Raw genomic sequence first — 19,220 nt, forward strand, 5'->3', positions numbered from 1 at the left:
CCAGCAGATTTTAAGATTATTCACATAAACTTGGTAATCGTTTCATGATGTATAGCAAATCATCGCATTGTATACTTTGAAAATACACTATTATATTTGCCATTTTTTCTTTAATAAGGCTGGAAAAAATTATTTAGGTAAACATATAATTATGTGTAATAAAGAAAACTGTGGAAATGAAGAGGAAACAAGAGATTATAAAGAATGACCAAGCTGACTCAAAAAACAACTAAACAGAACTTCTAGAAAAGGAAAGTATCAAAACTGAAATTAAAAATCAGTAACTGAATTAAATACCAGGTAAGATACAGCTGAAGAGAGAATTAGTAAACTGGGAGATAGTTCTAGATGACAGATCAGAAGTTAACTATTTAGAAAGTAGTCCAGAAGCTAGATGAATGAAAAATATGAATGAGATGAACAGATATGGAAAATAGAGTGAAACACTAACATATTTTTGTGTTCCATAAAAAAAGGAGAGACTAGAGACACTGAAAAAATAACTGCTAAAATCTTTATGGACAGGACATGTTCAAACACAGAGCCTGAGAATGTTTATCACCAAAAGACTTCACTAAATGAAATTCTCAAGGACGTACTTCAATCTAAAGTGATCCCAAATGGAAGGTCTGGGATGAAAGAGGCACTTAGCTTTGGTCAGACCTTTTTCCTTGCAAGCTCCATGCATATTCCTGTGACTAGCAGGAGCAAGTCCCCAAGCTGGGCTGCCCCCTGCACATGTTGAGTGGGGCGGTGAAGCACTGGGGAAGCCCATCCCTTCCTGGTCTCCACATCTGAGCCTCAGGCCTGAGGTCTGACCCACGTAGGTTTGCTAACTGGCTGGCCACTCAAAACATCATTGGGAAATGTCAAAGGTGCACAGTGCTGAACTGCGGCATTTTCAAGCACCGTTTAAATGTTCATCCATCACGGAATCATCCACTCCCCCAAGAGACTGGAGGACTGACAGTGTGGGCTGTGTGGGGTGCACCTCCCAATCACCTCATGACTTGCTTTGTAAGATTATGTATAGTGATGATTTTCTCTGACTGGCTATCAATGAAGACCACCAACGGAAGATATTAATGATAAAAATTAGACTAAAATCTAACTTTTTCATGCATGATGCACATACACATCAAAGTCATTCAGTGCCAGCTGCTCTCTCTGGGCAGAGGGATTACAGACGGGCTTTAGCTTCTTAAATTTTCAGACACAAATCACCCACAAAATCAGAAAAGGGAATATGCATCCAGCAGAGTCTGTGCACACTGAGCACTCAGCACACGGGGGTTTCAACTTCAGTGTTTCTGGCTTTTCCAGCTGTGACCCCCTGGCTCACCGAAATCGCTAGTCCTCCCTTTCCTGAATGTGTTTGCATTGTTTAAAGGAAAGTGAAGCTGGGAAGGGTTTGGCAGGACAGGGAACACTGGGGTGTGCTGAGCCCCAGAGCAGCGTGGATATCCACGAGGGTGCTTTCCAGAGTGAGCCGAGTCCTGGCCTGGGCTGCCATTCAGTCTAAGGCAGGGGTGGTCAGAGCAGCAGGGAGCCAGCCTGACTGTCCTTTTCTTTCTGCCCTATTTTTAGCTGTGTGAGTACAGGATACACTTGGGTGTCCTGGCTGGAAAGTGGTGAAGAGGCTAAGGAAGGGACAGAGCCAACCGTAGGCTGTGCCTACGCAGTCTTCCGAGCCCGCTGGATCCCCTTTTCCAGGCCGGAAGTGCCAAGTATGATGGGAGTTTGCTGACACAAGCATCTGTAGCGGGGTGTCCGACGGGGAGGGTGCTCCCTACTGCACCTGCAGGAGTAGAGAGAACGACTGTGGCCCAAGGGACATGCAACATCTGACCCGAGTCATGGATCAGAGCCCAAACAGGTGATGCTTGGGATGAGGATGACTATTTTATTAGCCAGAACCAGACAGCAAGGTGTATTTTTAACAACCATCCCCTTCCTTGGGGTTTTATAGCAGGATCCAGTCAGACAAAGGCCTACGCCTCATCCAGTCTGTCAAGTTGCCATAAAGTCACCCAGGGCACCCTGCTTGTTCCCTGGATCTGGGGCTAGCCCTGTAAATCTCACCACAGTTGGCCAATTACGGGCAGGCAGCTTCAGGTTTGGGCACCCGTGTGAGGATGGCCTGGTCTCTGCTGGGATGGGAGAGGTGGGAGGGACCAAGGTCAGAACCATGGCGGAGGAGGAGAAGTCAGGCTTGGGAGCACAGACAAGGAGTGGGGAACGTCATCTTGAGGGTTAGATCCAAAGATGACAGGAAAAAAACAATCTAGCCCTAGCCTCAGCCTGTGAGGTGGAAATGCAGTCCTATGACACTAGGTTATAAACAGAGCAGAGCTTAGGCATCCAAATCAGCAGCCCTCTTGGGAGGGTCTGTGCTTGTTACACTATGTCAGTGTTCGGTGCTAAGAGCTGGCAGTCAGGGCTCTCCATCCTTCATGTTGGGAAAGCCTGAGAGTGAAACTGATTTTCGCAGACAAAAACTTAGACCTCCTTAGGCCTAAGACCTAGGAGGTAAGTTGGAGGAATACGGTGTGTGATCAGGCTATGCAACAAGGTTTCAGGACCAAAGAAAAAAAAATGTCATCAAATGTCTTTTTGAATGTGATGATCAGGTACCAGGCCTATTCTCTCGGGTTGGGTAAGACAGCTCCAAAGGCACACTCGCAGGGTAAGTTCCTCGGGCAGGGACTTCTGTCTTGTATCTCAGTGTCTGAAACAGGGCCTGGAGCATGACAGGCCAACCAGGGTCAGGGCCTAAGCAACTCAGCTTAGCAGAGTTAGTACTCAGCTTCCCAAGTCAAAGTCACCGCCTTACTCAGGAAATCCTCAAGCACCTTCCACGTGTTGGGCTCTCTATGGAGGAGGGAGATCTAGGCCTCATATCTATTGCTCTGTTCCTCGATGCCGTAACAGCCAGACCAAATTTCATTCTTTATGGTAGCTTTTGATTTTGTTTCTTCACTCAGCACTCCTCAGAGTGCCATTTCTCATGGACTTAACCAGCAACAGTATCCTCTACACTGTACTGTGTGAGTGGTTCATAGGGGTTCCTTGAAAGGCTTTTGTGATAAAAGTTTAGGAACCACTACATATCACAGTTCCTTCCTACGGGGATTCATGGTGATGCCAGTATGTTAAAGACTCTGAAAAGTCCTATAGTAAAGAAAGTGATTTCTCAGTGTTTCCCAAACTAAAACAAATTCCTTTACTGAGAAACTCATCAAAGTTATTCATACATTCATCTCAAAAGAGGCAATGCCAATCTAACCATCTTCTAATGTCAGCAATAGAACCCTATTTTCTGGTGGACTACCTCTTAAATTTCGCCAAACACCTAGGTTCCACTGAACACAGTTTGAACAATGCTGAACCACGACCTACGACCATCAAATCACAGGTGTGCTTGCTCTTTGCTCTTCTCCATACTTCTCATTTACCCCCTGGTGGGACTCAAGCACTTTCAACTGATTTCCTGGTTCTTCCCCAGTAAGATCTCCCTAGGAAGGGATTCCTGATCTCTGCACTTGTGTGTCCCTGACATCAATGGAAATTCCACTGGGCCAGAAGCCATGTCATCTGTTTCTTATTTCACATCTCCTACATCTTCAGCACCACACAGCACTCCGCTCCGCACAGGGGAGGGACTGCTAAGAGCTTTCTGCACTGAACTCAAGTCAAGTGCCCTTTAACTATCATTAAAAAAAAAAAAGTCCCACAGTACTATGGCGACAAAGATGATGGCTGGCAGAGGCTGCCCTGGCTGCCTCAGATTCCCCATGATGACACTTATTTTTATCTACCACTTATTGAGTGGTTATTATGAATGCTGGTTAAGTGCTTTAGGAGCACTATCAATCCTCACAGCAACCCGAGAGGTTACAGTAACCCCATGAAGAACAGCGTAAGGCTCAGACAGTCCTGGGGCACTGAGAAGACACACAGACAGCACCACAGTCCTCAGGAAGGGCTCCGGGAAGAGTCCAGCAGGGCTGCGGAGCCAGGCGCACAGAGACCTGGGTTCGGAGCTGTCTGGTCGCCAGACCAAGGCTGGTTCCAGATGTTGCCTTTTCCTTTTAAGTTCAGCAGATGATTAGGCTCTGCGCTCAAAGGAGAAACAGATGCCAGCTTCATGTTTCAGAGCAACACGAGGCCATAATCTCCTCCCCACATCCACCCCAGTCTTGAGAAGATCCAAGGGAGGAGTACTTGCGTGGCCCCCCACCTCTGAAAGGATGCTCCGCACAGGGGGTCATGTGAGGGGGCTCTGACGGCCCCTGAAGGGGCTGCTGCTTCACATGCTCTTGTGCTGGTCTGGCTCAGCTGTCACATAAGCCTGGAGCTGGGTATGCTCAGCTCCTGGCTAACCGAAACATCTTTCAGGAAGGTTTCCATGCATGTGCCAGGAGCTCAGGAAAGAAGTGGCCTTCAGCACCTGACAGAAGAGTCTGGTAACAGGGCATGTTGGTGCTGAGGCTGACACAGGCTTTAGGAGGAGAAGTCAAGTGGCAGCCTGAACAGAGGGACCCAAAGCTGCCAAGGTATTCCCCAGGTGCCTGGTGAGGACCAGTGGGTTCTGACCAGTGGGAAGGACAGCACACATGAGTGGGCAGTAACAGCTCCTGTCACTGGCCCTAAGCAGCTGGAGCAGGATTTCTGGGGCCTCCTTCCTCTCTCTGCTCTAACCCCAGTGTGAAGGGCATGGGGCCCTACACTGTGAGCTTAGCATGAGCACTCCACACGCATCCTCTCATGTCAGCTTCACGATAACCCAGAGGTGGTTACTGTTGCCCATTTTGCAGATAATAAAACTGTCTCTTGGAGACCGTGAGATTGCCAAAGGCCACAGTTAAGAACGGTAGCTCTGACACCCAGGGTCCACATTCGTAACCACCCAGTTCTATTGCCTCTGATTCCCTCTGAACGTCCAAGCATCACAAATGGTCCCCAGGGCTCGCACCAAGGAGGTATCAGCTCCCTGCTCCACAGCCACTTAGCTCTAAGTGAGCCCTGAAGCTCAGCAGTCCTGAGCACCCAGAACCCTCCTCACCTCTACACTGGGGCCTTCTGAGAGCAGGCAGCCTGGCCTAGCCAGTTCAAAGGGGCATCGTGTGGCATACCTCCATCACCACACCTGCAATTGCATATGCCACCTATAAGAGTCTGGGCCTCACAGAGAAGAAAACAACCCCTCCAGAGGGCCCTTCCGATGACAACTAGGTGAGCAGGGCAGCTCTGGTCAGCTGGTTAACAGGCACCCTCCACGTGACGCCTACTCACAGAACGGGTGGTCCTATATCACCACCACTTTTTTTCTTGCCTGCACCTGTCTCTGGACAGAAAGCTCTTTGAGGGGGGATAGGTCTCATTCTGGTTTGTATCCCAATGCCAGATACATCAAAGCTCCCAGTGGGAACCCCCTGAATGGGTGGTACCTCCCTCAGGTGCCTGGTATGAGAGCATGACGGCTGGGCCACATTCTGGGCAGGCCCTAAGCTGCTTGAGGGCTGGTACTCTGGCTTCTCCCTCTTTCCATTTCTTCCCCAGGCTCTGGGAAGAGGTTGGCACCCCACATGTACTCAGGTGAGTGGATGGTACGGCCCCTCTCCCAGCTCTCACAGGGCTGGTTGGCACCATCTCCTTCTCCAGGTCTCAGATGATGTCTCCTCCTCAAAGAAGCCTTCCTAAGCCAGTGCGCGTCCAGGCCCCGTTTGGCTTGTTCACGCCCTCTGCGGCCCTTCTCACAGCCAGTAGCCCTCTGAGTTGGCTGGCTCGTTCTCCCAGACTAGACAGTGAGTGGCATGGGACAGAGACCATTTCTGCCCTGCTCACTTCCATGCCCTCATACAGAGTCTAGCACGTGCCTGGCACACAGCAGGTACCTGTAAGTCTGGGGAACAAATGAGAAAGGGCCTTCAGTCAGACAAAAGCAGAGAGCAGAGCAGAAAGAGAGCCTGTCCACCTTTCCTTCTCACTCAGGGACCAAAACCAAAGTTCAGCATGAGCAGATGCTCAGAACTTCAAATATCTATATGCTTGCACATTCCAGCCCAAGGCGCCCAGTGGCCTTCTGAGCAGTCAGCGTGGGTGTGCCGTCCGTTCTGAGGGATGGGGTGGTGCAGCGTCCTCACCAGGTGGGGCTCCTGAGCTCAGTCCTATCCCTTCAGCGCACGGCACCACGCACAGCACTAGCAGCTCAGCACATCTCCCAGGGCACCTTCCGCACAGGCTGGGCACCATGCTGGGGCAGGCATAGGCCCTGGCTATGTCAGTGCCTCAGTGCTGCAGGTAGGCAGAGGAATGGCTGATTCAGCTAACTACAGCACTGCTGAAGGGCCTGGTAAAACTTAAAAATACATTTTATTCTTCAATGTACAGGGGTTTACATGGCTGTTGCCAGATAAGGATTTGCCTTCAGCCGCTTTCCAGCTCTAGTGATGGGCTGCCCTAACCATTCCCACTCCTCTCTGAGCACTACTGCACATCTACGCTAGCTGGGGAGACAGGTATGGGTGCAGTCAGGGTCTCCAGCCCACATGAGAACGGACTCACTGACCTCAATCTCATGAGCACTGTGCTCAGGTTCACAAGCAGCCAGACATAGGCAAAGAAAATGTACAGAATTTCTGTGTGGCAAAGATAGTAACTGCTGCAAATATGATGGCGCAATGGTACCCCCCTCCACCACATCCTACAAACTAAAAAAAACAAAGCTTGACAGAAGAAATAAAACTGATGCTGCACTTGAATGATTACAGTGCCTGTGAACACTCCACTGACAGGGGCATCGTGGCGTTCAGGAACCAGAAAACATGGGTGGGCTGGGTTTGCACAGCACGTCGGCTTTCCCATTGCACTCAAAGCCCCTCCAGCTCTCACAGTAGCCTGGAGTTGGTCAAATAGGGGCAGTTGTCCCCATTGGAGTTGTAAGGAAACTGGAGTTCGGAAAGGTAAGCGACTCTCTAGATCACACAGCATGTACGCTGCCAGGCCACAACTAGAAAATGTGCTCTGCTTCGTATCTACTGACTTCTCCCCAGTCTGCCTGTCTAACTGCCAATGTTATACAAGGCTTTCTTGGGTATGTCACATAAATTCTGGGCCTCTGTTTCCTCATCTAGATAGTGAGAAGAACCATGCCTAACTAGCACTACCAGGCATACAACCTATGAGTCTCTGACATGCAGAGGGCCGAAAGTCCCAGAATGAGTGCGAATGCCTCATAATTTTAACACACCAATTACTTTTCATGCCTAGACATTTTCAACAGAACATCTTATACACAGAATTGTATATCCTTCAGATGTTGTTCTTTACAGGGAACCCTTTGTCTTGCACTATTGAAAGACCTGGCAGAGCAAGAAGCAATCCAGGTCTCCTGCTGCCCAACTGTATCACTTTGGAAGAAGCACCTTACCTTGCTGAGTCTCCCCTTTCTGGATCTAGGAGAGGTGCAAAAACTGCAAGAACTAAGGGCGCCCTCTCCTGCTACCTACGCGGAGTGTGTATGCAGCAATACGTGGTAAGGACATTACGGCAGGACAGCAGGGTCTCGGTCCCTTCTCAGCCCTTGATGGTTATATGTGATCCCAGGCAAGTCCTTTTATGCTTTGAGGTTGGTTTTCTCACCACTAAAAATGGGCGTGATAACCCTGCCCTGTTGGCATCCCACAGTAGCTACAAAGCAATCAACAATATGATTTCTGGGAAAAAGGACCAAGTACCCCACTGGAGAGGCAGCTGATTCCAAGACTGAGACAGGGAAAGATCAGGGTGAAACTAGAACATCTTCTTGTGCTGCAAAGCAAGGAAAGGGACAGCAACTGATGGAGACACGGCAAAGAACCAGCTTGAAGATCAAATCTGAGAAAATTTGAGCATTGTAATGATTAAGGACATGATAGTACATAACCCACTAAATTAAAAAAATCCACGCACCAACTTTGATAGTACAAAAAATAACAAGAGGGGAAGGGCAGAAGGGAAGTTCTCCTTTAAAGAATGCCAACCAATAATTGTAGAAGGGACAAAAGTAGAAAAATCACTATTTTGTAACTAGTATAGAAGAAATGGATTAGGATTAGATCATCAGAGAATGCTAAGGCCATTAAAGTGAACCATTGTGATTCTAGATGCACAGAAATCCCGCAGACACCACCTTAACAAAATGGCCACACTGAATGTCACCAGTGACAGGACAAATCCTCACAAGTCCTCCTGACATGATACCAGAGAAGGACTCAGGTCACTTCTGGAATTCTCCGACCAAAACCTTTAACATTAATCCAGAATGAGACCAACTCAGAGTGAAGGGTGTTCTACAAAACAACTGGCCTGGACTCCAAAAACGTCCATCATGAAAAGATTGAAAAAAAAAAGCTGGGAAATCGCTTCAGATTAAATAAGACTAAAGAAACCTGATGGCCAAATGCAATGTATGATCCTGAAATGGATCCTGGGTCAGAAAAGAAAACCAAGCATTATTATTGTTTTTAAAACCAGACAAAATCATTGGGACAACTGAGGAAATTTCAAAATGGACTGTACGATATGTAACAGCCAAACCTAAGTGTACAAACATGCACACACACACACGAGGTGGGAGATGAAACAAACTGGGCAGAATGTTAACGATCTGTGAATCTAGGTAAAAATGTTCATTGTACTATTCTTGTAACTTTTCTGTAGGTTTGAAATGTTTCAAAACCAAGGAAATAAAATGGGTCCTATCAGTCAATCCTTGAAAAGCTGTCAGAATTATTGCAACCTGGGCCAGTGGCATCCACAGTTGACCCCGAGCACACTTACCTGTCAGGTACTCTAGTACGGCGGCCATGTACACAGGCGCCCCCACTCCAATCCTGTACTTGGGGTGGCCTTTCTTGATGTACCGCAGCATCCGCCCCACAGGGAAGATGACTCCCGCCTTGGCGGACCGGGAGGTTTTCGTGGACTTCTTCTTCCCGCCCCGGCTCGACATGGCAGTGGCCCTGGAGGTGAATCAGTAAGCACGCTGTGGAGGCAAGAGGCACACTGTCAGGCCCACTGGGAACAGCGCATCCTCCCGTCTCCCCATGTACTCTTGCCGCTGGAAGAACCAGGTTCTGCCAGCAGATGCCACTGCCTGCAGCTGCTGAGCCCCCTGTGCCCAGTCTGGGCACTCTGCTGGAGCACCTTGGCCCCTTAAAAGGGAATGGCTTAGCTTTTCACATTTTATACCATGACATCAAGTTCAGCCACTTTCATTTAAACGTTATTCCGACGACTGCTCCTAAGTGCCTTGCCTTTGTGCCATATGATGTAAAAGAAAATGGGTTTCTTGGCTACATTCTGTACACTTGTTTAATACTTGCATTTTCATACAGTTGAGACTGGGGCTGATGAATCTGCTGAAGCCTTCATAAAAGAAAAGAAAACTATGTCACCAGCCCCTAGAATGAAGATGGAAAGCCCGATACTAGGTCTTTAATGAAAGCAGCATCTCTACGTTGCGATCCTTTATCTGTGAAAGGCAAGAACAGCTCACGGGAGCTCAGCGGACAGCCAGAGTGGAATAAAGAGGCAGTCTGAAGACTTCCTGTCTGCTAGGCAGGCTTACCCTTGGAGAAGTGTTTTTCCTCCTCCTCCCAATCCCCACCCAAAATGCCACTCGTTCCAGAGGACTCCCCCTCTTCCACACCCTCCGTGTAGGCCTCGCCTCTCTACCCCAACTGCAACCGAATACAGATCATCACTATCTTAACTCAATGATCACACACATCTGCGCTCTCCCCACCACTGGCCCCACTCTGGTGCATGGGCCCCTCCAGCTCCAATAGTCCCTGCCTCTATGATCATGGAGACTAGAGTTAGGAGTTCCTGTCACTCTGACACCCAACCCTCTATCCGGAACATGCTATAGTCTGTATTTAACATTAGTGTGACCCCCGAGATCACCTCAAATCAACTGCCTGACAGTCAAAACAGCAGACAGAATTCCTGGGCACCCTAGGGTAGTTGTGCCAAATTAAGGTGGCTTGACAGACGCTGGAGGGGGTCTAAAGGCTTCTGTGACGAGAAACCCTGTATTTCACCCTATCAAGGGGGCATCAAGTCTTAACTGATCATTGAGCGCTTAAGAGGGTCCCAGAAGAGTCTGGCTTTTTCTGAAACAATTGGTTTGTTCCATTTCTTGCTATAGTGAGCTCTGTCTTAAAACATTCCCTGCAAAGAGGTGCCCATGCTCATTCTGAGCAGGAAATGGTATGTGCATACATGTGTGCACAGGTATTTTCAGGGAAAGGTGCCACTGCATTTCCTAGCAGTCTTTTGTCTTTACCACAAATGTGTTTCACAGACGCAACACCTTTGGACTAAGAGCTTTCAGATCTGTTTCCTCTCTTTCAGCAAGAGAAGCCTGTGGTCCGTGATAGTTAATCCAGCTCAGTCCCATTTCTGCGGAGCTCAGACTTCATCGCTGTGTTCAGGCAGCCCTGACTGGATAAGCTCGGGGCTGCCTCTGTGGAAGCTGGACAACGCCCGGCCCCGAGAAGATCCATGAGCCCAGGCCTGGTGGTCCTACACGTTTATTCCCGAAAAGGGATGCTCCCGGTGCTTCCCGCCAAGTCCAGCCCGGAGTCTCTGCATCGGCTGTAGTGACGCCCAGGTCTCCAGCCCTGTGCTACCTGGCTGCTGAGCCCCCAAGCTCTGCTGTGAGTGCCTGCAGCAAGGGTCCACTTGCAAATCCTGTGGGTACCCTAACTCCTCTGGGCTTCTCGATCCCATTACTGGCAGCATCAGGCATCAAGCTGCCAAGCAGGCATCACCCTGGCCGCTACTCCTCCGCCCACTTCCACAGCCCCTGATCACTAGCCACGTTCCAGACCTTCTTAAGCCTCTTCCCTTCTCCCCACTCTCCCCACCTTGGCTCAGCTCTACTTCTCATCTGTTCTCCCCGGCACCTGTCTGCATGGACACCAAGTAACCTTTGCCCACTTGGCTGGTTCCCCATCACCCTGAGCCAGCCACAAACAGCACCATTCAAGTACTTCTGCACTGCTTCCTGCCAAGCCTGCCTACTGCCCCCTGGCCGCCACTGACTTCCAGACCTGTAATGCTCTGTCCAGGAATGTCTTCATATATGCTGTTTCTCCTACCTATAACACCCTGTCCTCATGACAATCTGCTGAACTGATGCTCATATAACACGACCCCTCTTCTTGGACCTAACCCCTAACCATAGACTGGAATTGCTCACTGCTCCGTGTGCCCACACATATACCCTGGCACATATCTGTGTGCCTGCCTCCCCAACTCGACTGAACCATAAGCTACTTGATGCCAGGCACTGCAGTCAACTCATCCCTAGGTCCCTGGTTCCCAGGAAAGATCTTAAACATCATGGATCCTCAAGTGCCACTCTGCTGATAGAACATCTTCATGTCTCATTTTGAGTCAGACTCCTCTTTGATAAGGCAGCCCCAAATCTTTATCCCCTCCCCCAGGGGGCTGTTCTATAGCGATTCTATTCCTCACCCCTCCCCATGTTCTTTCTGAACTTCTAACTATAGATCCCTAAGCTGCAGCCACAGCTATGTAATAATTCTGATTAAGACCTGTAGCATAAAGACATCCAGTAGTGTGTGATTTTAAAAACATGGTTTAGAAAATCACCTTGCTGCTATGCAGTCTCCAGACAAACCCACAAATGTGCCAGGTGCATCTGCTCTTCCGAGGTCTGTGGAGATGTGGGCAGCAATGCCAGGCAGAAGTGGCTATTGAGCATTGTGGTTAATCACTCAAATTCCAAAGTCAGGCTACCCTAATTTGAGTCACAGCTCTGCCACTTACTGCCTATGTGTGCTTGGGCAGTGATCTAACCCCTGAGCCTATTTTTTCTCATCTGTCAAGTGGAGATGATGATAGAATGAACCTCAAAGAGCTAGTGGGAGAATTGAATAAAAGCATGCATGTAAGGGTCCTGACACTCACTCACTCACTGAATGCTCAGTAAAGTTAATAAAAATGAGGACAATGTATGTAAAATGGAAAAAAGCCACCTTACTGAAGAAAATGATGTTAGACATTCATACGGTGGAGGGTAGTACCAGCTGCTATAATAAATAAACCCCTACAGCTTATTTCTCATTTGTGAGAAGCCCAAAGTGGGTTTCCATGATTGGCTGGTGTTTCTCCATATGATTCAGCAATCCAGACTTTTCTCATCCTTCAATGCACAATTCCCAGGATTACCAAGGAAGGGAAAAGGCCCTGGAGGGTAACACGTGGAGGTTTTCAGGGGCCAGGCCTGGAGGTGGGACACACCACTTCTGACCATGATCCAGACACTAGAACTTGGTCACATGGCCACACCTAATTGCAAGACAGTTGAAAAATGTCCTTTAGGTATTTATTTGCTTAGAAGAAAAAAAAGGAAACAGCCAGTCTCTGTCACATAACAAACCAACTTGAAAGCTGACCTGAAGCCAGGGTCTGAGTGAGCAGTCAAAGCCTGCTGGGCCCTATATAACCTATGTCCTGTAATCTAGCTTCTTCTGAGAGATGGAACAGTCCTACATCATAGAAAAGGTGGTTTCTTATACACTCTTCTCTTCAGGACACTGGCACTGCTTATAGGAGAAACACCTATACTTTCTTGTCAAATTGACAAATTCACGTCCTTCCTTCCTGGACTCTGCGTCCAGGAGGGCACCCCATTGACATACTATAGAGGGTCCCCCACACTTTGAAGACAGTGATAGGTCTTCAGGCAACTGTGGCATCTGTTCATCACTGTACATTATCTTGGCTCTCTTTGTGACTGTTACCAGGCCAGGAAATGAAGATTCTGTGGTTGATCCTGAAGGATCACTGTGGTCTTTACCTCTGCAACTCCTCCAACTACACATCAATCACAACAGACATGAGCCTTGTATGAAACCCGATGCTTACCCTGATGCACACTGCTGGAGAGGTGCTGTACAGAGGTGAACCAGGCCTGAGTGAGACCGCAGGTCCCTCAACAGCTGAGACATGGGACAACATGATCCATCCTCACAGCACAGGACTGATTAGAAGCCGGCTTTAAAGATCCTATGAATAAAGATCCTATGAAAATGACAAGTCCTTTACTACTAGGAGGGGCAATAGAGGTGCAGAGGGCAAAGGGACATGCTACCTCCTCTCAGATCTTCTACTACTGCCCAACAGGGCACCCTAACAGGCTCCTCACTGCATTACAAACCATCTCCATTCCCACAGCCACCCTTTGGCACACGCTACTCGCTGCTCAGTCTGGAACGCTCTCTCCAACCCTCTGTCTGGGGCAATCCTACCTAGTGTCCTAGTATCTTCTCTGGTAATGCAGACCTACCAAGGAGCCCCCTCCTCTGCATTCCTGCTGTGGCTGTGCCTTGTGGCTCCCAGTAATAGTCTAGATCGGGGCAGCCTGAAGCCTAGGCTCCAGTCTTTCACATAAGGCTGCAATGACCCCAGCACATTTCTCCTTATTTCCAGCAACCAGGGCTCCACCAGGCTGAAATCACTCCAGTTTCCTCAGCGGACATTCCTGCTAGGGCCCCTGACCCCAGCTAAAAATCCCTTATGTCCCTCAGCCTGCCACCATTCTTTAACACATTCAATTGATCTTCTCAATCTTTTGTAAAGTGCTCTGCAAACACAGTTTCCAGCACTTCCTTTCAATCTGACTGCCACTCTAGGTGGGATTTATGTAAACAAGCCCCCTTACCTACCACCCTTAGCACTTGTTACACTGTATCGCCATCATCACTGCCTACTGATGGGATGAATGTTAGCTCTACTCACTACTAGAGCTCCAAGAACCCATCACCCTGCTTGGTACCTGGTAGGCTCTCAAACGCTGGCTGGCTGGTGACTGATAAATTGGCATTTACAGAGTATGGGGTTCTCTTGACAAAGATGGCGGCAGCACTCCCAAAGGCCACAGGACTCAGAGATACAGCAAGAGGGACACTAGTCCTGGACCTTCTCTGGGACCTACATGTACACACTCTTGGCCAATCCCTGTGGGAGCCCAGATCCCAGAGCCCTCAAAATTCAGGGAGTTGGTGGAGCTACCCTGGGGACTCCCAGGAGGGGAACACCGCGCCTGGCCTGACGGCTGAGGCGGGAGTCATGAAGAGGCCTTCCGGCTACCTGACAGTTCTATGGCTCCAGCAACCTCTCTTCTGGCCACGAGACCATCTCAGTGACACAAACCAGAGGAAGATTCTTACTTTCCTCAGATCTGTAAGAGACTGACCTCTGTTAAAGCTGCAGCAGAGAAAAACTCTTAAACAATCAGGACACACAAAACCACTGGAATGGTCAATCTCGAAGTCTTTTATTATCTAAGCTATGAATGCATACATATCAATACTGAACAAAATATTGATTAGAACTGCTGGGGAGCTACTGGTCAGACAGCCCTATCTCCAGCACCAGAGGATGGAGGAATCTGAGCTGTGAGCACTGAAGTTACTGTTGCTGAGAGGATCTGCTCCCTGCAGCTGGATAAATGCCCACGTGTCCACATTCATTTGTCACCTTCTCATCAATGGCAATCATGAAGGCAAACCTAAGACACTTAATTCACAAGTGTGGGACACTAATCCTGTTTACAGCATTCTCTTCCGCTTACTCCTGTTGTACCAAATGATTAATGGTGCCACTGCTGTCATGTCCTCAGAGGTATGTGGACATACTACATAACTATCACTCACAGAGCTAGAGTTCACAAGTTGCACTCTGATTGGCTCAGAACAGAGTCTGCTCTGGTACTCTAGCCAATCAGGGAAAACATCTCTCCCTATTCATAAAACACATCATAATGGGAGGGGGGTGATTAAAACAATTTACAATCTACCCTATTAGTGATCCAAGGGATGGCAAACAGGGAGAGGATAAATTGAGATAGTAGTTTTAAATCCTAAAACTGCACATTTTGTTTCAGCAGACCTATCTTCCTCATGTATTAGGTTTTTAGCAGCAGGAGAACAAACAAAACCCAAACATGAGTGTTATCCACAAGTAGAAAAAGTTCACAGGAGGTTAGTCTGGGATTAAAATTTCACCTCTGCAAACCCACTCCATGACGTGCTTCCTGAGCTGCACTGAAGGAACCAGCACTGTATTTCAATAGTAAGGCACTGCCTGCCTGCTTCACAAGGAAACTTTCCTTCACATCTCCTCACCCTTTTAAAGGTTGTGCCAAACTCTAAGATAGCCATACTAATGGGAAGCCATCAAAGGAAAAGTTAAAATGTGAGTTTCAGTGGGGCAGGACCTTGGTCAGGCTTGACCTCTAGAAGCCATTCAGTATTTGTTAATTAGATGAAGTGTTCCCAGTAAGAATAAAGAGCATCTGACCATGCCTGTCTTCAGAGCCTTCCAAAGGCTTCTTACCGCTCTTTGGGTGAAGTCTAAATACCTGAATGTGTTTCTGGTCAGGATCCTCTGTGATGTGGCCTGCTTGGCCCTCTTTTGCATGATTCCCCTGTAGGACCCAGCAATCCTCAGCCTCTGGCAGTTTCCCCATTACGACCTTTATCATCATTGTTCTAAGACTCTGCATGTGCCTCCCTGGGCCTCAAACACTTGTCTCCACCTGCCTTCCTCTGGCCAGCTAGTTCTACTTGGCCTTTCTGTGCCTGGCAAGGGATGTTTTTGGCTCAGCTTACTGTCCTAGGGGTACTATGGGAGCTACTGTGCCCTCCTGCCCTGATCGCACAGTGACCCCTTGCCTGTCTTCCCTTCCTAGTCTCGGCTTCCTGAGGACAAGGACTTGGCATTTCTTGATCATGGTTCTGTCCCCAGTGCCTGACCCACAGTCAATTCTCAGGAAATATTCACTGAAAGACTGCAAGATGCCAATTTGGCAGGCTTGATCCAAGCAAACAAGCTACACAATTCTTTGGAATGAAGAGTTGCCTCACATGGATTCACTCATAAGAGCTGAGTCAGGCCCCAATGTACTTCTAAACCCACAGAACATGGGAAGGACCCACAAGACAGGCATGGGCCCCATTCACCCCTGCCCCTTCCTAGACCATGTGCCAAGAACTAGGCTCTGAAAAACCCAACACAGTTCCAAGGACACACTCAAATTTTGAGAACTAGAGGCTGCTGCAATTCTCATGAACACCACAAACAAACTCTTGCTGGCGTTTGTCAGTTTGGGGTTTTCAGCTTATGCTTTCATTTAAATAAATATTCTTTAAATGACTGGGAGCAGCATTAGTTCTGAAGGTAATAGAGGCAGGTCCCAAATACATATAGTCCAAGCCTCTCTATTGAGAAGGGTTGAGGGCTCTCCAGGACCAGAAGAAATGACTCCAAATCTGATGCTGGCCCATTTGGTATAGACGAAGCTGGTGACTTACCATTACATACTAGAGTGTAACATGTGATGCTCCAGACAACTCTAAAAGTTAAAAAAAAAAAAGTGAACATCCCTTCCTCATCCTAAACACCTTGCCTCAAAGAATTTTGACTTACTTTAACCCCTTCTCTCCTCCTTAATGCCTTTATCTAGGATCAACATTAACAATGGCAACAGATGAAAACAAAATAACAGACTGGGGAGATTTCCCACTCTCCTAAAACCAGGTCGGGAGGGATGGGGAAGAATTTAACATCTTGAGAGTCCTTTTATTTTAAAAAGGAAGAAAAGAAAGAAAAAGAAGGTTTAAAAGCCTATTTATCCTCATTGGAGAGCCTCTTGTGCTAGACCAAGCTGCCACTGCAAGTTTGATTAGTTGTGTACTGGTATTAATTCCAGTTGCAGGCAGGAGGTGTCCATTTCACAGCTAATAATTTCGGAGGGCAGACTAGGACCCTAAAGGTGACCTGCAGTGGGTGGAGTCCACATAATTTACAACTACTGTCTTCCACTCAAAGCTAAAGCTGTTCAAAATTCTCTGGAGCAGGGAACCTTAGAACAAAGCACTCACCCACCCCTACCCCCAGTGGTAAAACCTCAAACCACAAAGGTGGCAGAGTAAGAGAAGGTAGCAGGAGCGCCCCTCTAATTGTCTATTCTTATCTGCTGTTTATTGTATCATTAAATTCTTAGAAGGACTTCATGGAAATCGCAATTGTTGAATTCAAAGTTTGTCTCAGCTGTTTGTACAGCAGTCTGTCACTTTCTAACTCAGAAATATTTTCCCTAACACCTTATCAGAAAGAACCTCCCAATCAATCTACTAACAAGATCCTTGAGTGATCAGTGGTCCCTACAGGAGTGGAGGTGGGGGGCGCCATCGCGCACACCTGTTGTCAGGTGACAGGACCGGCAGCACCCAGCGCACTCACCTCCCCACGCCACCCACCCCCGGCGAGTCTCTTCCCTCTTGGCCTTCTCCACCCAGGGAGCCTAACAGCCGTCTGGAGTTACCTAAAAAAAAAACCTGCCAACCACAAAGCAAACAAAAGGCCGATCAGGAGACGAGCGCGAGCAGCGGGGGTTCCCGAGGCCTCTCTCCAGCCAGTCCATCGACATGCCGCTCCTCGCCCCTGCCTGGCTCCGGTCCCGCGAGGGTCCCCCAGTCCGCCCCCCGCCCCCAGCAGATACCCTGCTGGACGCCCCACCACAGCCACCTGGGTTTCGGGCCCCACTTGTGCCGGGGCCGACAACTCGCCGGCGGACGGGCGCCCCACCAAGTACAACTCCGCGCACGGCAGCTCCCGGGCGTCCAGGCCCAGGCGGGTCGGCCAGCGCCGCGAACCCTCCAACGGCCTCCGGCGCGGTCCTCCCGCTCCGGGAAGGGCCGCCGGGGGAGGGCAGGCGCGTTTCCTTCGCAGAAAAGCGCCCAGGCGCGGGCAGGCGGACGCGGCTATCAGAGAAGTTGGCTTCCGGGTTTGCTTTTTGAACAAAACCAAAGGGAAGCCCGCGCGCGGCCCGAGCAGGGCCTGGGGGGGCGCCGTGAGCGCGCGAGGCCCCGGTGTGCGCCGCGCCAAGCCCGGAGGCCCGACCCCGCCGAGCGCCGCCCGGTGCGCACCAGGCCCGCCGCTCCCCGGGCCCGCGGGCGAGGAGCGCGGCGCCGGGGTCCGGCCGGCGGGGAGCGAGCGCCGGAGCCCGCGCGGGACTTACGGGGCGGCTCGGCGGCGGCGCCCACGGCGAGGTGTCCGGCCCGCGCCCTCTCGGCCGCTGGCCTGCTCTCTCCGCGCTGCCCGCTGGCCGGCCCGCCTCCTCGCTTCCCGCCCGACGCGCCGCGCTCCCCCCTCCGCCCGGCTCCGCTGCCGAGGGAACTAGAACCAGTCGCCGCGGCCCCGGGATTCCCACAATGCACAGCGCGCCGCTCGTCACATCCCATTCCGTCCCCGCGCGTCCGGCCACCCCCTCCGCGCCACCAGAGCGCCCCGGCCTTGCCCCCCAGCCCTGCGGCTGCGCGCGCGGAGGCCCTCCGCGCTCCGCCGCCGGGACGTCGGTCGGTCCGTCCGTGGCTGCACGGTGGCCCCAGGGCCTGGCGCTCTGCCCTCGGGCACCCCGCCCGGACGCTGGGCACCGGACGCAGGGTCCCACCCCGAGCTAAGTCCTTGGAAAGGGTCGGTCCCGGCAGAGGCATTTCTCCAGAGAGCGTCCCCGCCTCTGTCTCGAGTGACACTGAGCACCTACTATGTGCCTGGCCCTAAGCACGGACTTTTCGCTGACTTGTCCCAAAAGCCTTCCCATTAGTCCAGGAAGGGAGGCACAATTGCAGTTATCATCAAGCACTAAAAGCCTCCCCAACCACTGCAAACCTCCCTCGCACCTCAGAAACTCTCGCTGTTTTTCCATAGAAGCCCCCATCAAAACCTCATCTGCATATCCGGCTCTCCTGGGGCTCTTCATAGTGACCCCCAGAAGTCTGGTCCTGCTTTGCACATGGAAGCGGTTAGTTACTTGGATTCAGCAAACGTTCACAATTGGACCCAAGTTGGGATTTACCAATGTAAACAGTGATTCTTTAACATCACACGGTTTTGAAATGCAGATGAGCAGAAAGAGAAGTAACTGCTGCAAAGCCCATCAATGTATTCCTAAATTGGTCTCTCCCCCGAAGGCGTTAGTGCCCCATGCAGGGTACTTAAATAGAGGCGTTCCCTCTAGTTCCCTCCCCTCCCCCAGCCAAAGTACGTAGGGCCAAGCCACCTTAGCACCCAGCTGTGAACCGAATTTAGATAACAATACACACCCGGCACAGTTGACTGGGAGGTTTAGTGTACCA

The 19,220-nt window shown here is 50.0% G+C and overlaps 1 protein-coding gene across 13 annotated transcripts in view; it reads right to left on the minus strand.

Moving 5' to 3' along the window:
• Positions 1-18,292, minus strand: part of MACROH2A1 (macroH2A.1 histone) — a 74,266-nt gene extending 55,974 nt beyond the window's left edge. For 4 of the 13 annotated variants that reach the window (XM_037015880.2, XM_037015878.2, XM_037015888.2 and 1 more), the window contains exons 1-2: positions 18,104-18,286; positions 8,824-9,028 (exon numbers count right to left, since the gene is read on the minus strand). In XM_037015880.2, the coding sequence (XP_036871775.2) occupies positions 8,824-8,995 (172 nt within the window). In that variant the 5' untranslated portion in view covers positions 8,996-9,028; positions 18,104-18,286. Of the gene's footprint in view, positions 1-8,823; positions 9,029-17,610; positions 17,783-18,103 lie in introns of those variants that run through there. The other 9 variants (XM_037015879.2, XM_037015877.2, XM_037015883.2 and 6 more) reach the window with 6 other exon arrangements.
• Between the last annotated feature and the right edge of the window lie 928 nt (positions 18,293-19,220).

This window comes from Manis javanica, chromosome 14, assembly GCF_040802235.1.
Source record: "Manis javanica isolate MJ-LG chromosome 14, MJ_LKY, whole genome shotgun sequence".
Lineage (NCBI taxonomy): Eukaryota > Metazoa > Chordata > Mammalia > Pholidota > Manidae > Manis > Manis javanica.